Source organism: Schistocerca americana, chromosome 5, assembly GCF_021461395.2.
Source record: "Schistocerca americana isolate TAMUIC-IGC-003095 chromosome 5, iqSchAmer2.1, whole genome shotgun sequence".
NCBI lineage: Eukaryota > Metazoa > Arthropoda > Insecta > Orthoptera > Acrididae > Schistocerca > Schistocerca americana.
In genome coordinates, this window is record NC_060123.1 from 490,476,340 (window position 1) to 490,495,525 (window position 19,186).

Below are 19,186 nucleotides of genomic sequence, written 5' to 3' on the forward strand. Positions count from 1 at the left end.
CTCATTTTAGTTTCGTCAGTATGTACTGTGCTTCCTCGATTCACCGCCAGTTGGCCCAATTGAAGGAAGGTAATGTTGACTTCGGTGCTTGAGTTGACATGCGACTCATTGCTCTACAGTACTAGCATCAAGCACATCAGTACGTAGCATCAACAGGTTAGTGTTCATCACGAACGTGGTTTTGCAGTCAGCGCAATGTTTACAAATGCGGAGTTGGCTGATGCCCATTTGATGTATGGATTAGCACGGGGCTACAGTTTACAAGTACGACACAACATGTGGTTCATGCACGATGGAGCTCCTGCACATTTCAGTCGAAGTGTTCGTACGCTTCTCAACAACAGATTCGGTGACCGATGGATTGGTAGAGGCGGACCAATTCCGTGGCCTCCACGCTCTCCTGACCTCAACCCTCTTGACTTTCATTTATGGGGGCATTTGAAAGCTCTTGTCTACGCAACCCCGTTACCAAATGTAGAGACTCTTCGTGCTCGTATTGTGCACGGTTGTGATACAATACGCCATTCTACAGGGTTGCATCAGCGCATCAGGGATTCCATGCGACGGAGGGTGGATGCATGTATCCTCGCTAACGGAGGACATTTTGAACATTTTTTTTCCTGTAACAAAGTGTTTGAAGTCACGCTGGTACGTTCTGTTGCTGTGTGTTTCCATTTCATGATTAATGTGATTTGAAGAGAAGTAATAAAATGAGCTCTAATATGGAAAGTAAGCGTTTCCGGACGCATGTCCACATAACATATTTTCTTTCTTTTTGTTTGAGGAATGTTTCCTGAAAGTTCGGCCGTACCTTTTTGTAACACCCTGTATGCATTATACTGCTAGTGCTGCTATCTGCAGTCTGTGAGTCGTTATTGCACGTCGGCGTCAAACTCTGGTCGCTTAAATGGGACTGGACCGTGTAGTTGGAGAACGATGATTGATCAGCATTCACAAAAGGTGATTTAGTGAGACCACACGGCGTGGATCTGATCCTGTGCTCATCCCGCATACTGGTATAGACCCTAAACTGGTGCCACACACTCTTGGCCCTAATAACGTTCCTTAAGAAAATCGTCTGTTCGCCAACGAGCCGTCATTCCGCTGAGCGTTGCATTTACATTTTCCTTACTGCGTGTGACTGGAAAACAACCATCTAGATCAATACTAGACATTTCAATTATACTGAAAAAAATATTATTTAAAACGGTTGATATGAACATTTTGACGTTGAAGGACAAGTTACAAGTTCTACGTCACAATAGAGCATTGCGCAAAATGAAATGTAGGCCCTTTTCTTGTTTAAGTAGTCTATCTATTAATTCGTATGTGGAATATAGAGCTTACTACTTAACAGTAATGTGTGGCAGTCTTGAAATGCAACATCCCAACGATACTGAAAGCAGATATTTTCTCTAGAGTACAACATAATTTCAGTTTAGTTACCTGCACGTACGATATCTCACAAAGACGAGGAACAATTCATTTGGTTTAAAAATGTAGTATAAAAAGTTACTATTTTCAAACTATGAAGAACGTTCTCAAGTAAGAATAAATGTTAAGAGATTAGCGGCCACTGCCAGCGAGATGAAGTAGCCTACGAGGAAATAAATCTGAGGAGAATTCGTTCAAGACCACGTTCAAGCCAGAATTCCGGACTTCAGTAATTGATTGGAGAGAAACTAAAGAAAATCCGAATCAGAATGGAAAATTGAGGATTTGTGCCCTATTTATCTTCAACAGTCAAACAGGCAGCATAGATACATACTGCTTTTAGTGACCCTTAAGTAATATAAGAGAAAATGTGTTCACAAGATATATGACTTCCAAACGAAGATAATGTATCTTCCCATTATTTTTCTTTCTGAACTTAGGGTTTTACTCTTTATGTGAGAGTTTCTGCGAATTTAAAATAAACGGTAAAACAAATTAATATATATGAATATGTATGGACATGTTTATGATAACGATTTGTTTTAGAGCCGGCCGATGTGGCCGCGCGGTTCTAGGCGCTTCAGTCTGGAACCGCGTGACCGCTACGGTCGCAGGTTCGAATCCTGCCTCGGGCAGGGGTATGTGTGATGTCCTTAGGTTAGTTAGGTTTAAGTAGTTCTAAGTTCTAGGGGACTGATGACCACAGATGTTAAGTGCCATAGTGCTCATAGCCATTTGAACCATTTTGAACCATTTGTTATAGAATGAGGTGATAGTACTGGTGAATTTTTCTTAACCCTTGCTTTCCGGATTGTTTCATAGCCATTGATGAGGTGACGCTGGAAGAAATACTCCATTTGTCATTCACTTGTAGGGATATACACTCATACACTCATGAGTGCCGCGCGGGTAGCCGGTCGGTCTAGCCGCATTGCCACAGTTCGCGTCTCCCCCTATCGGAGGTTCGAGTCCGCCCTCGGGCATGGGTGGGTGTGTTGTCCTTAGTGGAAATTAGTTTAAGTCAGATTAAGTAGTGTGTAAGCCTTGGGACCAATGACCTCAGCAGTTTGGTCCCACAGGAACTTACCACAAATTTCCAAATTTCCACTCATGAGTCAAAACAATATGGCCACTCCCCACCACAATACTGAGTGCGCCTTGTGGCGTTGCGGTCACGTAACGCGGAAATGATAGTATGTAGCGCTGCAGAGATAAATGGGTAATCATTCTAGTGACGATACGGGCCAGGAATGGGGAAAACCATTGACACTGACGAAGGACAGATTGTAATGGCCCGGCTTGTGGCACGTGATCTCGGAAAAGGGGAATCTTTTCGCGCGCTGCTGTCGTGAGCGTCTACGGAAAATGGCTACGGAAAATGGTAGAAGGATGGTAAAACAGCGAACAGGAGACAGGGTGTCGGACGCCCATGCCTTAACATAGAACGTAGAGGTCGAACGCTTGCCTGTCCTCTAAATCAAGACAGCCATCGATGTGTGGCACACCTGACGACACCGTCCAATACCGGTGCAGGCACAAGTGTCTCGGAGGACACTGTTCAGTGCACATCGTTGAACATGAGGTTACCCAGCAAACAACCGTTTCGTGATCCCATGTTTAGCAGAAGACATTATCAATTACGGTTTCAGTGGGCTGGGGATCATAAAGGCTGGACCATAGAACAGTTGCAAAGTGTGATCTGCTCCGATGAATCGCAGTTCTTGTTACATCTGGTCGTTGGCCGTGTTCTTAGATGCGGCACCTCTAAACATGTACGCACCTCGGACGCAGACCGGTAGAAGTGGTATTATGCTGCGGGAGACATTCACCTGCGCTTCCTTTTGAGCTGTGGCAGCAGTCGAAGTCACCACGAAATGTATGGACTACGTGAACATTACTGCATACCATTTTGATCCCTTCATGGATGATGTATTCCCCGGAGGCGAAGGCTTCTTCCAGCAGGTAACTGTCCACTTCCCAAGGCTTGCGCTTGACGGTAACCTCGCGTTAATATCTTTGACATCAAATTCGCCAATGGAACACATCAGGGATGCTATCGGGCACCTATTAGATTATATGTTGACTATTCTACAAATATAGCACCATTCTTATCCATCATCTATCAGAGATCATTGGAACAGCGAAAGTTCCAAGGGACTGGAAGAAGGTCCGGGTCATAGCAATCTATAAAAAGGGTACAAAATCGGATGCACATAATTATCGGCGCATTTCACTGACATCGATTTGTTGTTGAATCATGGAATGTTCATACATAATGACCTTTCTAAAAAAATGGTTCAAATGGCTCTGAGCACTATGGGACGCAACATCTTAGGTCATAAGTCCCCTAGAACTTAGAACTACTTAAACCTAACTAACCTGAGGACATCACACACACCCATGCCCGAGGCAGGATTCGAACCTGCGACCGTAGCAGTCCCGCGGTTCCGGACTGCAGCGCCAGAACCGCTAGACCACCGCGGCCGGCAATGACCTTTCTAGACTCTGAGAAGCTCATCTGTAGAAACCAGCACGGTTTTAGGAAACAGCGGTCACGCGAGACACAGCTGGCCCTCTTTGTGCATGATATACAATAGGCTCTAGATACCGGCTCTCAGGTTGATGCCATATTTCTCGACTTTCGAAAGGCATTTGACTCAGTTCTGCACTGTCGCTTGCTCCAAAAAGTGCGCGCTTACGGTCTATCCGATGACATATGGGGTTGGAGAGAAAGTTTTCTAACAGACAGAGAGCAGTATGTCGTGCTGAATGGGATGACTTCAACAGAAACAAGCGAAACTTCAGCTGTGCCCCAGGGCAGCGTAATAGGTCCACTGCTTTTTACGATTTACATAAACGATCTGGTTGATGGTATTGAGAGTGACATTAGACTGTTTGCCAATGATGCTATAGTCCACAGGAAAGTAGTATTATACGAAATCTGAGAACGAATCAATGAGGATTTGCAGAAAATAAATGCGTGGTGTAATGACTGGCAGTTACCTCTCAATATTAGTAAGTATAACCTAGTAACCTACTGCGTATAACAAGACGAAAATCCCCATTAATGTACGAGTACAAAATAAATGCCCATTCTTTGAAAGCGGTAACATCCGTCAAGTATCTGGGTGTGATTATTCGAAATGATCTCATACGGAATGATAAGATTACACAAGTAACGGGCAAGGCGGATTCTAGATTGCGGTTTATTGGTCGAATCCCGATGCGATGCAGTCCTTCAACAAAGGAAATTGCTTACAATACGTTAGTTCTTCCAGTATTAGAGAATTCGTCCGTGTGGGACCCTTACCGGTTGGGTCTGATTCAAGAGATTGAGAAGGTCCAAAGAAGAGCGGCAAGATTCGTGAATGGTACATTTAGCCATAGCGAGAGCGTTACAGATCTCATAGAAAGAAGTTTGAAGTGGGACACACTTGCAGATAGACGACGCCCTAAACGGACGGGGCTGCACACTAAATTCCGAATCCGATCTTCGCCGAGAATGTAGAGTATATATTTTTACCACCAACTTTCAAATCGCGCAATGATCACCATTCAAAGATAAGGGAAATTAGAGCTCGTACTGAGGCGTTCAGACAGTCGTTTTTCCCTCGCGCAATCCGCGAGTGGAACAGAGGAGAGGAAATAGGACTTTGGTGCAAATTTGCCCTCCGCCACACACGGCTTGGTGGCTAGTGGAGTATATATGTAGATGTAGATGTACTCCGAGCCCACAAATCAGCGGCCCGTAATTTACGAGAGTTGCGTGACTTGTGTGTAGACATCTGGAGACACAAAGCATTTTGAAGGACATTATTCCACCAGACTGTGTTTAAAACAGTCACTAAGACAAAAAATTCGACGCATCACGAAGGAGTTATCTGAATGGGATGGATATTGATAGATATGATGAACATGGTCCACTGGACCTGACGGGATACCAATTCGATTCTACACAGAGTACGCGAAAGAACTTGCCCCCCTTCTAACAGCCGTGTACCGCAAGTCTCTAGAGGAACGGAGGGTTCCAAATGATTGGAAAAGAGCACAGATAGTCCCAGTCTTCAAGAAGGGTCGTCGAGCAGATGCGCAAAACTATAGACCTATATCTCTGACGTCGATCTGTTGTAGAATTTTAGAACATGTTTTTTGCTCGAGTATCATGTCGTTTTTGGAAACCCAGAATCTACTATGTAGGAATCAACATGGATTCCGGAAACAGCGATCGTGTGAGACCCAACTCGCCTTATTTGTTCATGAGACCCAGAAAATATTAGATACAGGCTCCCAGGTAGATGCTATTTTTCTTGACTTCCGGAAGGCGTTCGATACAGTTCCGCACTGTCGCCTGATAAACAAAGTAAGAGCCTACGGAATATCAGACCAGCTGTGTGGCTGGATTGAAGAGTTTTTAGCAAACAGAACACAGCATGTTGTTATCAATGGAGAGACGTCTACAGACGTTAAAGTAACCTCTGGCGTGCCACAGGGGAGTGTTATGGGACCATTGCTTTTCACAATATATATAAATGACTTAGTAGATAGTGTCGGAAGTTCCATGCGGCTTTTCGCGGATGATGCTGTAGTATACAGAGAAGTTGCAGCATTAGAAAATTGTAGCGAAATGCAGGAAGATCTGCAGCGGATAGGCACTTGGTGCAGGGAGTGGCAACTGACCCTTAACATAGACAAATGTAACGTATTGCGAATACATAGAAAGAAGGATCCTTTATTGTATGATTATATGATAGCGGAACAAACACTGGTAGCAGTTACTTCTGTAAAATATCTGGGAGTATGCGTGCGGAACGATTTGAAGTGGAATGATCATATAAAATTAATTGTTGGTAAGGCGGGTACCAGGTTGAGATTCATTGGGAGAGTCCTTAGAAAATGTAGTCCATCAACAAAGGAGGTGGCTTACAAAACACTCGTTCGACCTATACTTGAGTATTGCTCATCAGTGTGGGATCCGTACCAGATCGGTCTGACGGAGGAGATAGAGAAGATCCAAAGAAGAGCGGCGCGTTTCGTCACAGGGTTATTTGGTAACCGTGATAGCGTTACGGAGATGTTTAATAAGCTCAAGTGGCAGACTCTGCAAGAGAGGCGCTCTGCATCGCGGTGTAGCTTGCTCGCCAGGTTTCGAGAGGGTGCGTTTCTGGATGAGGTATCGAATATATTGCTTCCCCCTACCTATACCTCCCGAGGAGATCACGAATGTAAAATTAGAGAGATTAGAGCGCGCACGGAGGCTTTCAGACAGTCGTTCTTCCCGCGAACCATACGCGACTGGAACAGGAAAGGGAGGTAATGACAGTGGCACGTAAAGTGCCCTCCGCCACACACCGTTGGGTGGCTTGCGGAGTATCAATTTAGATGTAGATGTAGATGCACAGGAAAACAAATGATTACAACTCCAGAAAAATCGGATGATTTATTCAATAGAAATAGCTTAGAAACTGAACAAATTAATAACTCGTTGGTCTACCTGTAGCACTTAAGCAGTTATTCGGCTTGCCCTTGATCGAAAGGATTCTTGCTCGTCCTCCTGAGGGATATCGTGCCAAATTCTGTTCAGTTGGCGCATTACACCTTGAAAATGCCGAGCTCCTTCGAGGGCTCTGCTCTTAATGCTCCATATGTTCTGAATTGCGGAGAGATACGGCTGTCTTGCCGGCCGAGGTAGGGTTTGGCAGGCACGACGATGAGCTGTAGAAAATCTCCCCGTGTGCAGGCAATAGGGCATTATCTTGCTGAAATGTAAGCACTGGATGGCTTGCTTGAAGGACAAGAAAACGGCGCATAGAATATTGTCGACGTATCACTGTGCTGTGTGGGTGTCGCGGATGAGAACCAAAGAGGTCCTGCTGTGAGAAGAAGTGGCATCCCAGACCGTCGCTCATGAATGTCGGGCCAAATGGAGGGCGACACTCAGGTTGATATCCCACCACTGTCTGGGGCGTTACCAGTCAAGTCTTCGGGCTGAAATCGCATTGAATGTAGTAGAATTATCTTCAGTGATGGGTCCCGATTCGAAATGAGCCTCAATGACGAGCGAAGACGTGTCTGGAGACGCCCAGGACAATGGTAGGGTACCCACCATACGGCTCGACAACCACGAGTTCAAATGGCTCTGAACACTATGAGACTTAACATCTGAGGTCATCAGTCACCCAGGACTTAGAACTACTTAAGCCTAACTAACCTAAGGACATCACACACATCCATGCCCGAGGCAGGATTTGAACCTGCGACCGTACGGTAGCGTGGTTCCAGACTGAAGCGCCTAGAACCGCTCGGCCACAGCGGCCGGCTCTTTCATAGGAGGACCTCTTTGGTTGTCATCTGTGGCACTATTACAGCACAGTGTACGTCGATGATTTTCTACGCTACGGTTTGTTGCCCTTCATGGCAAGCCATCCTGCACTTATATTTCTGCAAAATAACGCCCCACTCGCACATGGTGAATGCCTCTACTGCTTCTCTTCATGCGTGCCAATACTTATCTTGGTCAAAGAGGTCGCCATCTCTCTCCAGTTGAGACAGTCTGGAGCATTATGAGCAGGGTCCTCCCACCAATGCGGGATTTTCTCCATCTAACACGCCAGGTGCACAGAATTTTACACGATATCCCTCATGAGGACACCCAACAATCCTATCAATCAATGGCAAGCCGAATAACTGCTTATATAGGGATCAGAGGTGAACCAGTGTGTTACTGACTTGCTCAATTTGTGAAGCTCTTTCTCTCGAATAAATTATCCAATTGTTGTGAATTTGCAATCATTTGTTCGTCTTTACATGTACATCACATCTGTTGATTTCCATCCCATTCGGAAAATTCCTTTGTGCTGTGTCGTCCTTTTTCTTTTTCATAGAGTGTATTTTATTTGTCTTATTACTTTCGGGAATTGCCCATTCTGAAGTGCGTCTATAGTAACAGTTGTGTGTACATCGTTAAAAAAAATCGCTTGACAGACATATTTGTGGACAGCTTGGTCATCAACGGCCATCATCTTGTAATGTTTAGTACAAATCGCAGTGTATGCACTTGTTCATGTAACTGTCACTTGTGTACGACAGCGTGGGAAGGCCCACGCACGCAGAGTGGCTGCTGTGTTGAGTTCCAAAGGAGGACCAAAACGCTACTAAGCATAATGATACGGCTCAGCAAGACAGTAAGAAGAACAGAGATGTCATAATAATGATGTAGAAGGTGAAAGCATGGGTAAAAGTGCAAAAGCTATTAATTTAGGAAGAAGATGTGGAATGGCGAAAGTACTTTGGTACAGGTGAAATGTAATTGGGCTTAAGGAGAGATAAGGTGAGAGGGAACTGTAATGTGCTAGGAAGAGGGGCAGGAGGAAAAGAAAGAGAAGACAAAGGATTAGTAGTAGTAGAAGAAGACGAAGAAAACTAAGAGGAGGAGGAGCAGGAGGAGGAGGAGGAGGAGGTAGTGGTGGTGGTGGTCGTGGTAGAGGAGGGAGATGGGCAGAGAGAAAAAACTTAGGTTTTATAGAAGAAGTAGACGTCAGGCTATATTTCAGGGTGTGGAAGTGGGAACCTACTCTTCGTCTGTGGTGATGGATGCAAAAGGGTTTCCTGAAGCTTATGGGAGGGAAAGATTAAAATTTAAAAATTAGCGGCCGTACTCGACCACATAAATAAAATTTGGAGCAGTATCAAGGAAGCGGAAGTATCAGCATGTTGCTCCCAAACGAGTAATCATAATGATAACTGCCACGTAGTTCAGTGCCAGAATGAAACTGTAGATCAGAAATAGAGTTTTAATTGATAGCTGGACCCAGAATTAAGAAATTCAGCATAAAGGCGGAACAAAGGAAGAACAAACTCACCACTGTTTGCTCGCAAAATTACTGATACATCAATTGAAACTGTTACATACTTTAAACGATTGTTATTCTTTCCACTGATTTGTGGCAATCGAACAGTATAGGATCTTTTAACCTGTTTGTGCGAAATATGTTGCATTTATTTATGCTGAAGATCAACTCCCCGTTCCTACACCAACCATCGACGTCCTTCCTGTAGGCTACATTATCGTCTGCGAACACCATCATGGAGCTTCTGACGTTATAATGCACACAGTAGCAGTCCTGTAATGCTCTTCTCGGATAGATCTGAAATTTGCTGTACATGTGTCTATTCTGTTCCATTAAGACCAGAGTGTTGGACCGAGCGAGGTGGCGCAGTGGTTAGCACACTGGACTCGCATTTGGGAGGACGACGGTTCAATCTCGCGTCCGGCCATCCTGATTTAGGTTTTCCGTGATTTCCCTAAATCGCTTCAGGCAAATGCCAGGATGGTCCCTCTGAAACGACACGGTCGACTTCCTTCCTCATCCTTCCATGATCCTATGAGACCGATGACCTCGCAGTTTGGTCTCCTTCCCCCAAATCAACTCAACCCAACCCCAGAGTGTTGAGTTCTATGTGCTAAGAGTTCCAGAATCCAGTCACCAATCTGGTCTCATTCTCGGCAAGCTGGAACTTTTTTCACTGGGCATTCGTAAGGAATTGTATTGAATGGTCTGATGACTTCAAGGAAGTCGGCATTAACCTGGACTCCGATATCTACTAAACGAGCTGAGTTTCGCAAGATACCTGTGTGTAAAATCCATGTTGACTTTAATGAAGGAGATTTTACTTGTCCAAAAACATTATGGTTCATCAGAATAAATGATATTCATAATTCTAGAAGGAATTGACTTCGGGGATGTAGGCCTATAGTTGTGTGCTTGTGTCCGATTTTTTTCCAGTAGCTTGATACCTTCGTTACTACAGTAACCTACGATTAACTCGCCACTAAAAGGGAAGAAAATTATTTCTTAACGCTTGCGCTGATTTGTGTGAGCTTTTTTTTTTTGGGAGAGCCGATTGGTCGCGAATTGCAAAACCACAGTGAAAATAAAAAATGTTTTATTTGCAACATTATTTAGAACTTCCAGCTATTTCTGTACATAGTCAGCACTCTGACTTAGATATTTGTCGGTTTCTGGTACCAACTTTCTAATACCTGCTGGTCTCCAGTTTCTGTCTGTGCCAAAATGCTATCCTCACAGTCAGTGTTTCCATGTGGGCAAAGAGATGAAGCTCAGAGCGAGCGAATTCCGGCCTCTATAGCGGGTCATCGAAAACGCTGCATGATCGTCTATGTTGCAGTCTTGAAGAATGAGAACGTCTGATGACAACAATCCTCTTTCCTTGTTCTGAATTGCTCTTCGTAGGTGATATTGTCGAATAGTCTGATCTACTGGCTGAACAAGATCATCGATTGACATTCGCTTCCTTGCCCAACGGTCTGCATAGTGAAAGTCTGTACGTCCTGCTTTGAAATTCCTGAACCATTGCTGCACTTTGCTGTTATGGGTGATAGTTACGTTATGCAGTTGGAATGAAATGAGGTCGAATGCCTCAGCATGCACCTCACACTTGGTGAGAGACTATACAGTGCGGTTTAGATACCCCTACTCATGGGTTTTGTGCAACCCACAACGCCATCAAAATATCACGCACAGGATTTACGTATTCTCTCGCTCACTACATGAAAACTGTTAGTCCTACAGAAAAAAATGAGCAGGACATTTCGTAGGAAATTTAATGTAGTCAAATTTTGTACTGTTATAAACTTCCCCTAGAGGTCACAGTTTCCGAGTTATTCAAGAAAAGCGTACGAAAGTGACCTTCAAACACGTTTTTCTTGAAAAACTCGAAAACCGTGGGCTCAAGTGAAAACGTATCCCCAAAAAAGTTTAACTACATTAAATTTCCTACAGGAAGGTCCTGTAAGACTAACGGTTAAAGCGTAGTGAGCGAGAGAATATGAAATCTCACATGTGATTTTTCAAGGCGTTGTGGGTTGCATGAAACCTATCGGTAGGAGCAGCTGATACACCCTGTATAGTTTTAGGCAAATTTAGTTCTCACTGTGGACTCCAAATTGAAAAATTTCTACGTGACGCGATCAGTGGGAGTGCTAGAGACACAGTGCAGCACATCTCGGCAAAGCTTCATTGGATTTTCACTGTGCTTTTAATTCGCGACTGACTGGACCTTGAATAATAATAATAATAAAAGTGGTCCTCAGTAGTCCTCATAAAATTCATACAACTGGCTATAGCAAGCTAAAGTGCAATCGTGTTTCTGTCTAATAGGGACCGACTGTAACACAGCATGCTGCTACGTACAATACAACCTAGTGCCCAAAAAATTAGCTTGCGCCTAAAACAAGATCACACGAACTGCTACCGTACGACACGTCGTGCCCTGATGTTTCATGAAAATGAATGATGATGATGATAAATCCTACCTGCAAGTAGCCTCGCCGTCCAGGTTGCGTGGGTAGCGGCAGTCGATGATGACGACCTCTGGCGGCGCCGCCTGGAACGACTCGACGCAAGCGTCCCGGCTGCGCACGACGCGACAGTCGTAGCCCAGGCGCTCCGCCGCCGACCGCAACGTGTCGCTCTGCGCGTCATCGCGGCCGATCGCCAGTAGCACCTGCAGCACAATAAAAAAACCTCTTATTCTGAAAATCTTCTTTGGTAGCGTGTATGTGCGCTATTCCTGCAAAATGAAAAAAATCACTTTAAAACAATTCTTATTTATTTTCAGTCTCAGTTGCACAGTTTTAAATATATGAAACGTTTCGGTCTCTCTGGGTCATTTCAGATCTGCGTACCTGCGTCAGCAACCTGTTGTTTCTGTGTCAGAACAACATATTAAAATACTGATGGTCTGACAGAGACACGACGGACTGCTGGCGCATCTACATAGATCTGAAGATGATCCAGAGAAATCGAAACGTTTCATGTATTTAAAACTGTGCAACTGAGACTGAAGAATAAATGAGAATTTTCTCTTGCTACTATTATGTTGTCCATACTGAAAACAAGAACGCCGGACAAACAATTACTCAATCCGAAGATACGTCACACTAATACCGTGTAACACAGCCTTGATAATGGCCTCGATTCGGCGAGGAAGACAATCCATAAATTTCTTCCATAATGCCACTCACTGAAGACTAGAGCCTGTAGAGACACCAGGTTGTGGGAACGTCTATTGCTACGATTCATCAGATACACACATAACTACAATTAACTTTTCTTGGGATTGAAATCACGTGGTTTAATGGACAACTGAAGTGCGTCAGGGTGTCTGAGTATTTGTCACAGCAGGAACGTAGGTGTGAAGAAATATGAATCAGTGTTCCTAACTCGTAGTAAAAAATAAAAAATAAAATAAAAAAAAAAACACCTACCAAACATGACAGAACCACCTCAGGCCTAATCTACGACTGATACACAGTGCGGGTAAACGTCTCATTGTCCCGTTCGGGGCACTACCTGGCATTATTTGAAAAGAATAGGTACCCAAATCCAGATGTCCATTAAATACAGTTCCCTCCGCAACTTTCGGTTTGAAAATGGTTGAGGTAAATCTGCGTTCACTGACAGCGCAAACTCGTGTCGGGCTTGCAACCTAATATGATTGACAATGAGTGACACTCATCTCCGTGTACTGTCGTTATGTAGTGTTCTTTACAAGCACTTTTCGTAGGCCGTATTTCATGGCTGCACGTGTTGCAGCATTCGATGTATACCTATACAACAATATGCGTTGACACACCGACAAATCAGTCAACAGTTAACAGTGTGGTCATCGTACGTGAAAAACATGAAAACTCCTTTCGCTACTCTGTCACGTCCCAAAGTTGCCCCATTTTACTACGCTGATTCAGCACAACCGACTGGCACATACACATAACAGCGATGTTTCAGGGTTTCCGGATTGAGTTATCGAAATTTCGTCATAACATAAAAAATAAAAATTCCCCGAAATGATACCATTTCGGCACTTTTCCCAAATATCTTAAATCTACCTACTCCTTTAAGACATTATTTTTTATCAGTATGGGCAGCTTGAAGAGCTGGAGTTGTGTGTTCACCTCCGTAAAATTTATAATACGTATCAAAAAATTATAGGACTTAAATTAAAATTTTCAATTTGTAAATAAAAACAACAGCCTGACCACAAAAAGAACAAACATGCTCTAACGGCCCCACATTTCGTTTCTTCATGTTTTTATCGTTATTCTACTGATTTACCATTAGCACACAGACCGTATTTCCCTTCGCAACTCGACAGCTCTCTACCCTCTACGCTAATGTGTTTTTTACTTATACCTTGTCAAGGCGCTTAACCGCCGATCTTCCGTTACCTCACATTTAACTGTAGAGAGTCATATCAATACCGACACGTTTTCGGGATATACCCAGTATTTGAAACTACATAATTATGTTCTTAAGACATACGTTCTAATGTAAAACCCACTAAATACAAGCTTCAAATAAAACGACGAAATTCAATAGGGTGTCTCCTCAGAAGTCGATAGGACCACGCCCAACGGTCGAAACTGGGCATGTACACGTCACAATCATGTCACGGAGAGGTATCACCCTGGTGGGCCTAACGTCTCCTACAAAAGAACAGTTGTCTAGATTGATTTGAGGACAGAGTGACGTCTAATGAATATCTAAAAAGACTAAGTATGTATTGTTCGAACAAAAGTATCCGAGGTGAGATTAGTAGTAAGGCTAGACAGCTAAAATACTTCCTAAATTTCCCCGGTACCAAATTTTTTTCCCCACAAATTTCACTTCGGACAAGTTCCCTTTAAAAATATTTTTCCCCAAAACTAAAAAAAAAATAAATCTGGAATCGTTGCAATGTTTTGACTTACGCTATCTGTGGAGCGTCTTATGACCACCTGGTAGCAACTCTACGCATCTACAGGGCTCCAAATCGACGAGTATGTTCTTTTATGGGGTGACCAGTACGTTGGGCTTACGTGAGGCGATTTGTAAACAGTGACACTCTTTGGTGTTGGGTCTGAGGAGCTCGGAAGATAGCAGAGAATATGGCTGGCAACGGTGTTGCTGCTACTTGATATTTCTATGTTTTAAGGTCAAACTTTGAACCTGCACTGTGGGTAAAACATAGCTTTCAAAACAATCGTATCAGAGATGCAAATTCTATAGGAATTTCCGACATTGGAGAGGTTCGAAGGCGAAACTCTGCTACATTTCCAGTCGGCGTAAGACTCAAAAAGAAAGGAAAGGAATGAATCTTTGGCTGTGCAGTGGAATGTACGCTGCTATTAAGCTTCCTGGGAGATTAAAACTGTGTACTATCTTGCAGTCCCTGAGTTATTCTGAATTACGATGAAGTGTTCCTTTGGATATGCATCGCTGCAGCTGCGAATACATTTAATGTATTTCATAACGGCTGTAGTCGCCGATATGCCTCTTCCTTTGATGTCTGAAGGAACTTTGAATGGTATTTCTGAATAAGACAGGCACTGCAATATCATACTTATCCACCGATACCAAGCAAGCGACTTTGAAGTAAAATGTTTCCCCTGTACGGGTATATACATAATGGATGTGCGAGACAAGGATGCAGACACACGGTTGACGGCATGTGGAAGCTTGGGTCTGGCTTTGAGTCGTGCTTGGATAGTCAAATGTAGTCTGCTTTTGGCAGGGTAACAGAGCGGACACGCCAGGGTTTATGTGTGTGGAGCGCGAGCTCGCCTTGTTAACATTCTTGCGGCCGTCGTTTACGTGCCGGCTTTACTGTCTACGATACATGGCAAACCGTTACCGTAAAGCTACACTCCGATTTACTTTCTGCAACGATTATGCTCAACCAAGGCACTCGAGGTGAAGTGTTTTCTGCGAGAAGAAGTGCAGATACGGGCGACCGACATTATAAGAATACATTTGTCGGTCGTGAGCAGCACGGTCTATGTTAAAATAGACCAAACAGGAGCTCTGATTCTGTCATGCTGATGGTAATGTCGCAGCGGTAACCGTCGACCACGTGGGCTTCGATATGCGTACGAATCTCATTTTCGAATTGGGATTCGAATTTCCTGCACGGGAAGTCGTCGCAGCACCCCCACCATACAGCACAGTCCACGGCCATACTGCGGAGAAGTGGATGCAGTTTCGGATATATCCTGCCGTAAATGGCGTCCGGCAGGTCACCAAGGATCTCCGAGGCCACGTACCGTCTTCCTTGCAGATCAGCGGATTCCGTGCAATAATTACACACGACGGCCAGGCTCTGACCTGTTCGGGGTGCGGCAAAGAAGGCCACCTGAGATACGAATGAGGAAGACATGTAAACACCTGACACCACAAAGATCGACAAATCGATAGTCAAATCGAAACCAGCTGCATTTCGAGCGCCATCTTGTCCACTGCACTACAGAGCAGTTTGCGATCGTGTTTCCAAGTTACTGCTATGTTAGTGACAATTTGTGAACAGTGACCAAGACAGCCACGGAAATGGAAACACCCCAGCGCACCACAACGAGACTACCACGCCAGACGAAAAAAGTGAGTAACCGTTACTAAACATTTTCCTGCAAACATCAGTTCAACTTCCAAAGTGACATCGCCTCTTACTAAGTTTTCTCTTCTTCCACAGGATGACCACAGCATTTACGAAAAGGCTATGTAACAAAAGGATGGCCTTATTATAAAGTTGTTTTTGTAATGCCATTTAGCCTGAAGATGAGATATTACCTCGAAACTCGTCGCTAGATAAATAAGTAATACAATAGTTGACAAAGCTTGTGACTGGTAGCGGTAATTAAAAAAAAAACTTTTACATAAGTCTGGAGATAGTGTTGGTCATGGAAGTTGCGGCACGTCTTGCACAGCACGTTGAGTTTGACGGGAAGTGTGTTGGCAAGCAGTATCCAGTTGGGACAGCACATCACCCTCCTGTTGTGAGAACGCCGGGTCTAACAACATTCTGCAAGTACCGAGTGCTGTTTAGCGTCCCCTCCAGGAACACCAAAGGTGAGTGAGAGTTGTAGCTTATCGCACCCCAGACCATAAGGTCTGAGGAGGGGCCACTGTGTGTTGGACGAATGTATTCTACGAGACAGCGCTCATCAAGTCGACGTCATACTCCGAAACTCCCACCACTTGCGTGCAGGCACAATCTGCCCTCGTCGCTAAAGAGCACTGTGAGGCATTCCATCGTCCAGGTGGTCGTTCGACGGCACCAGTTCAGCCGTGCACGTCAAAGCTGTGGCGTGAGTGGAAGACGGGCGAGGGGTGTGCCTGCCTGTAGCGTCCCTACTAATGACCGGTTCGCAACAGTTCGTGTTGACACGTCTGAGCTCACAGGCCCTCTTATCTGTGCTGTGGTAGCTGTAAGATCTGCCACTGCTGCCCTTACAATACGACGTTCCTGGAGGGCGTCTGTGCTGCGTGGACATCCAGAGCCTTGTCTACAGATGTGAGAATGTTCACGTGGCCACCGATACCAGCATCATTGCACAACTGAAGCAGCACGTCTGACTTCTGCGGCGCTTCTCCGAAAGAATCAACCTGCCACTCGGAAGGCCACAATATGACTCCTTTCAAACGCGCTCAGCTCGCTATAGGAAGCACGAGTGCGTCTCCGCGCCACGGTTGCCTTCTTGCTTCCCACGTTTGCACCAGACTGATCCTTCTGGCTGTGAGCATTCCCTATAAAAGGGTAGACGTAGTTGGCGCTCTGGTAGCTGCGTCACTATTCTACCTGTTGGCAGACGACGTTGAAACCATTATCAGCAGATCAACTATCCCCCAGGTGATACACGACGTCATCGGATCAAAATCGATATCGTCTTTCTAGGTGTACTATTTTTTTCCGGCAGTGTGTACAGGGTATTCCAGAAGGAATGGTAATTACTCATAGATATAACAGGAACGATCATTCGAAGCAAAAAAGTGTAGTGAACATGGCCTCTAAACTGCTGAAATGCATATTTACTGAGCATTTCCCGATGTAAGCGAGAAATCAAGCGAAAATCACCGTAAGTACAAATCAAAACATTCTTAACGCACTGTTTTTCACATGTAAATAACCACCGACCACTGATGATACTTTACCTCAATAAAGAGAAACGCGCCTGGAAAAAAATCACGTATTTTTTGTAATTGCAAAGATAGAACAAAAATAGACTCAATAATTCTTTATTCTAGATCAATGAGACGTACTTATAGATTTTAACAAATGAGTCTACGAGTATACCGAGTGAGGTGGCGCAGTGGTTAGCACACTGGACTCGCATTCGGAAGGGCGACGATTCAATCCCGCGTCCGGCCGTCCTGGTTTAGATTTTCCGTGATTTCCCTAAATCGATCCAGGTAAATTCCGGGATGGTTGCTTTGAAAGGGCACGGTCGCCGTCCATCCCTGATCCGACGAGGCCGATGACCTCGCAGTTTGGTCTCTTCCCGCAAACAACCCAACCCAACCCTCTACGAGTATTAAAATATGTGACATAAATGGTCGTATCTTTTGATTGCACTGTCTTGGGGCCATAGGATTTAGCATGTGGCATAAATTTCAGTTTGGTACGTCTCCGCTTTCCTGAGCAAAAGTCTTCTTGACAGTCGGAAGGACGGAAAGACAGACAACAAAGTGATCCTACAAGAATTCCATTTTTACCGACTGAGGTACGGAACCGTAAAACGAGGTGGTAACTCTGCGATCAGGTCCAGAGGATCGCCGGTTGCAGACCAGGTACCACTTCTGCCATTTGGCGTTATGAGGATGCGGTGTGGAGGGCACGAATCAGCATGCCGCTCTCCCGGCAGTTGTCGACTTTCGAAACCTTGGAGCCGCAATAAAGTAGCACCTCAGTTGGGATGAGGAGGGGCAGAGAACCGCGTCAGAGTCCTTCCAGGAAATAAAAATCTCTAGAAGTACCTGCAACAGAAGTCGGAACCTCCGCATGACAGCTAGCATGGCTGACCACGAAAAATAGGAATGACTGCGGCTCGAGTAAACTAATCGTTCTAATGTCAGGTATGGATGGCGGTTAGCGCTGAAACAACCGATTTTCGGTTATATTGGTTTCTTTCCACGCCAGTTTAACGAAAGCGTTAAAACCGATCAAAATAAGCGGTTTCTCAAATAACGATTTTCAGTTTTTTACTCCTATTATTTCCTGTAACTAACGTAGAAATCGAACAAAGATTGAAAAATTTTGACTCTCCCAGTTTCAAGACACACATAATCAAAATATTAAATTAAATAGGCAAACAAAAGGAAATTTCGTTCGTTCACCGTTCGCTGTGTTTATCGAAAAAGTTCCAAGTGGGTGGATACCGCATAAAATCACCAGTATTCTCCTACTGATTGCAATTTTTTGAAACTCTACTCAAAAATCATGTTTTAATCGGAGATCATACCACTATTTGGGCATTACGAATAGTCAGTGTTAAGGAATGAAAACTGAGATATAAGAACTCTGTTTTTCGTAAGAATTTTCTTTTTCAAGGGCTACAAGCAGATAAAAGATACTGTGCATCCAAAGGCAGCAGATGAGCTAATTTCTATTTTTATTGTGTACCGCGATAGAAATGTTATAGTTTTAATTTATTACTGTTACTATAATTTTGGACCTCTTATTGTTTCATAGAAATGGCAGACAAATCTTTTAAAGCAAATGAAGAGTTGTACTTCATTCTACGACACATATTACAAATATTTCCAGACTACGGTTGCTGCCATTCTGCAATACAATGGTTGTCTGGCGACGAAGGCGCGAAACTACCGGGAAGCGAGAGCGAGTCCTGCACACTGCAAGACAACACATACACTACTGGCGATTAAAATTGCTACACCATGAAGAAATGCAGATGATAAACTAG

General features: G+C 44.3%; 1 protein-coding gene across 1 annotated transcript in view; it reads right to left on the reverse strand.

The window, feature by feature from the left end:
- LOC124615911 (high affinity cAMP-specific and IBMX-insensitive 3',5'-cyclic phosphodiesterase 8A) overlaps window positions 1-19,186 on the reverse strand; it is a 1,662,866-nt gene that overhangs the window by 441,221 nt on the left and 1,202,459 nt on the right. The window contains exon 5 of the mRNA XM_047144089.1: window positions 11,768-11,958. Coding sequence (XP_047000045.1) covers window positions 11,768-11,958 — 191 coding nt within the window. The remainder of the gene's footprint in view (window positions 1-11,767; window positions 11,959-19,186) is intronic.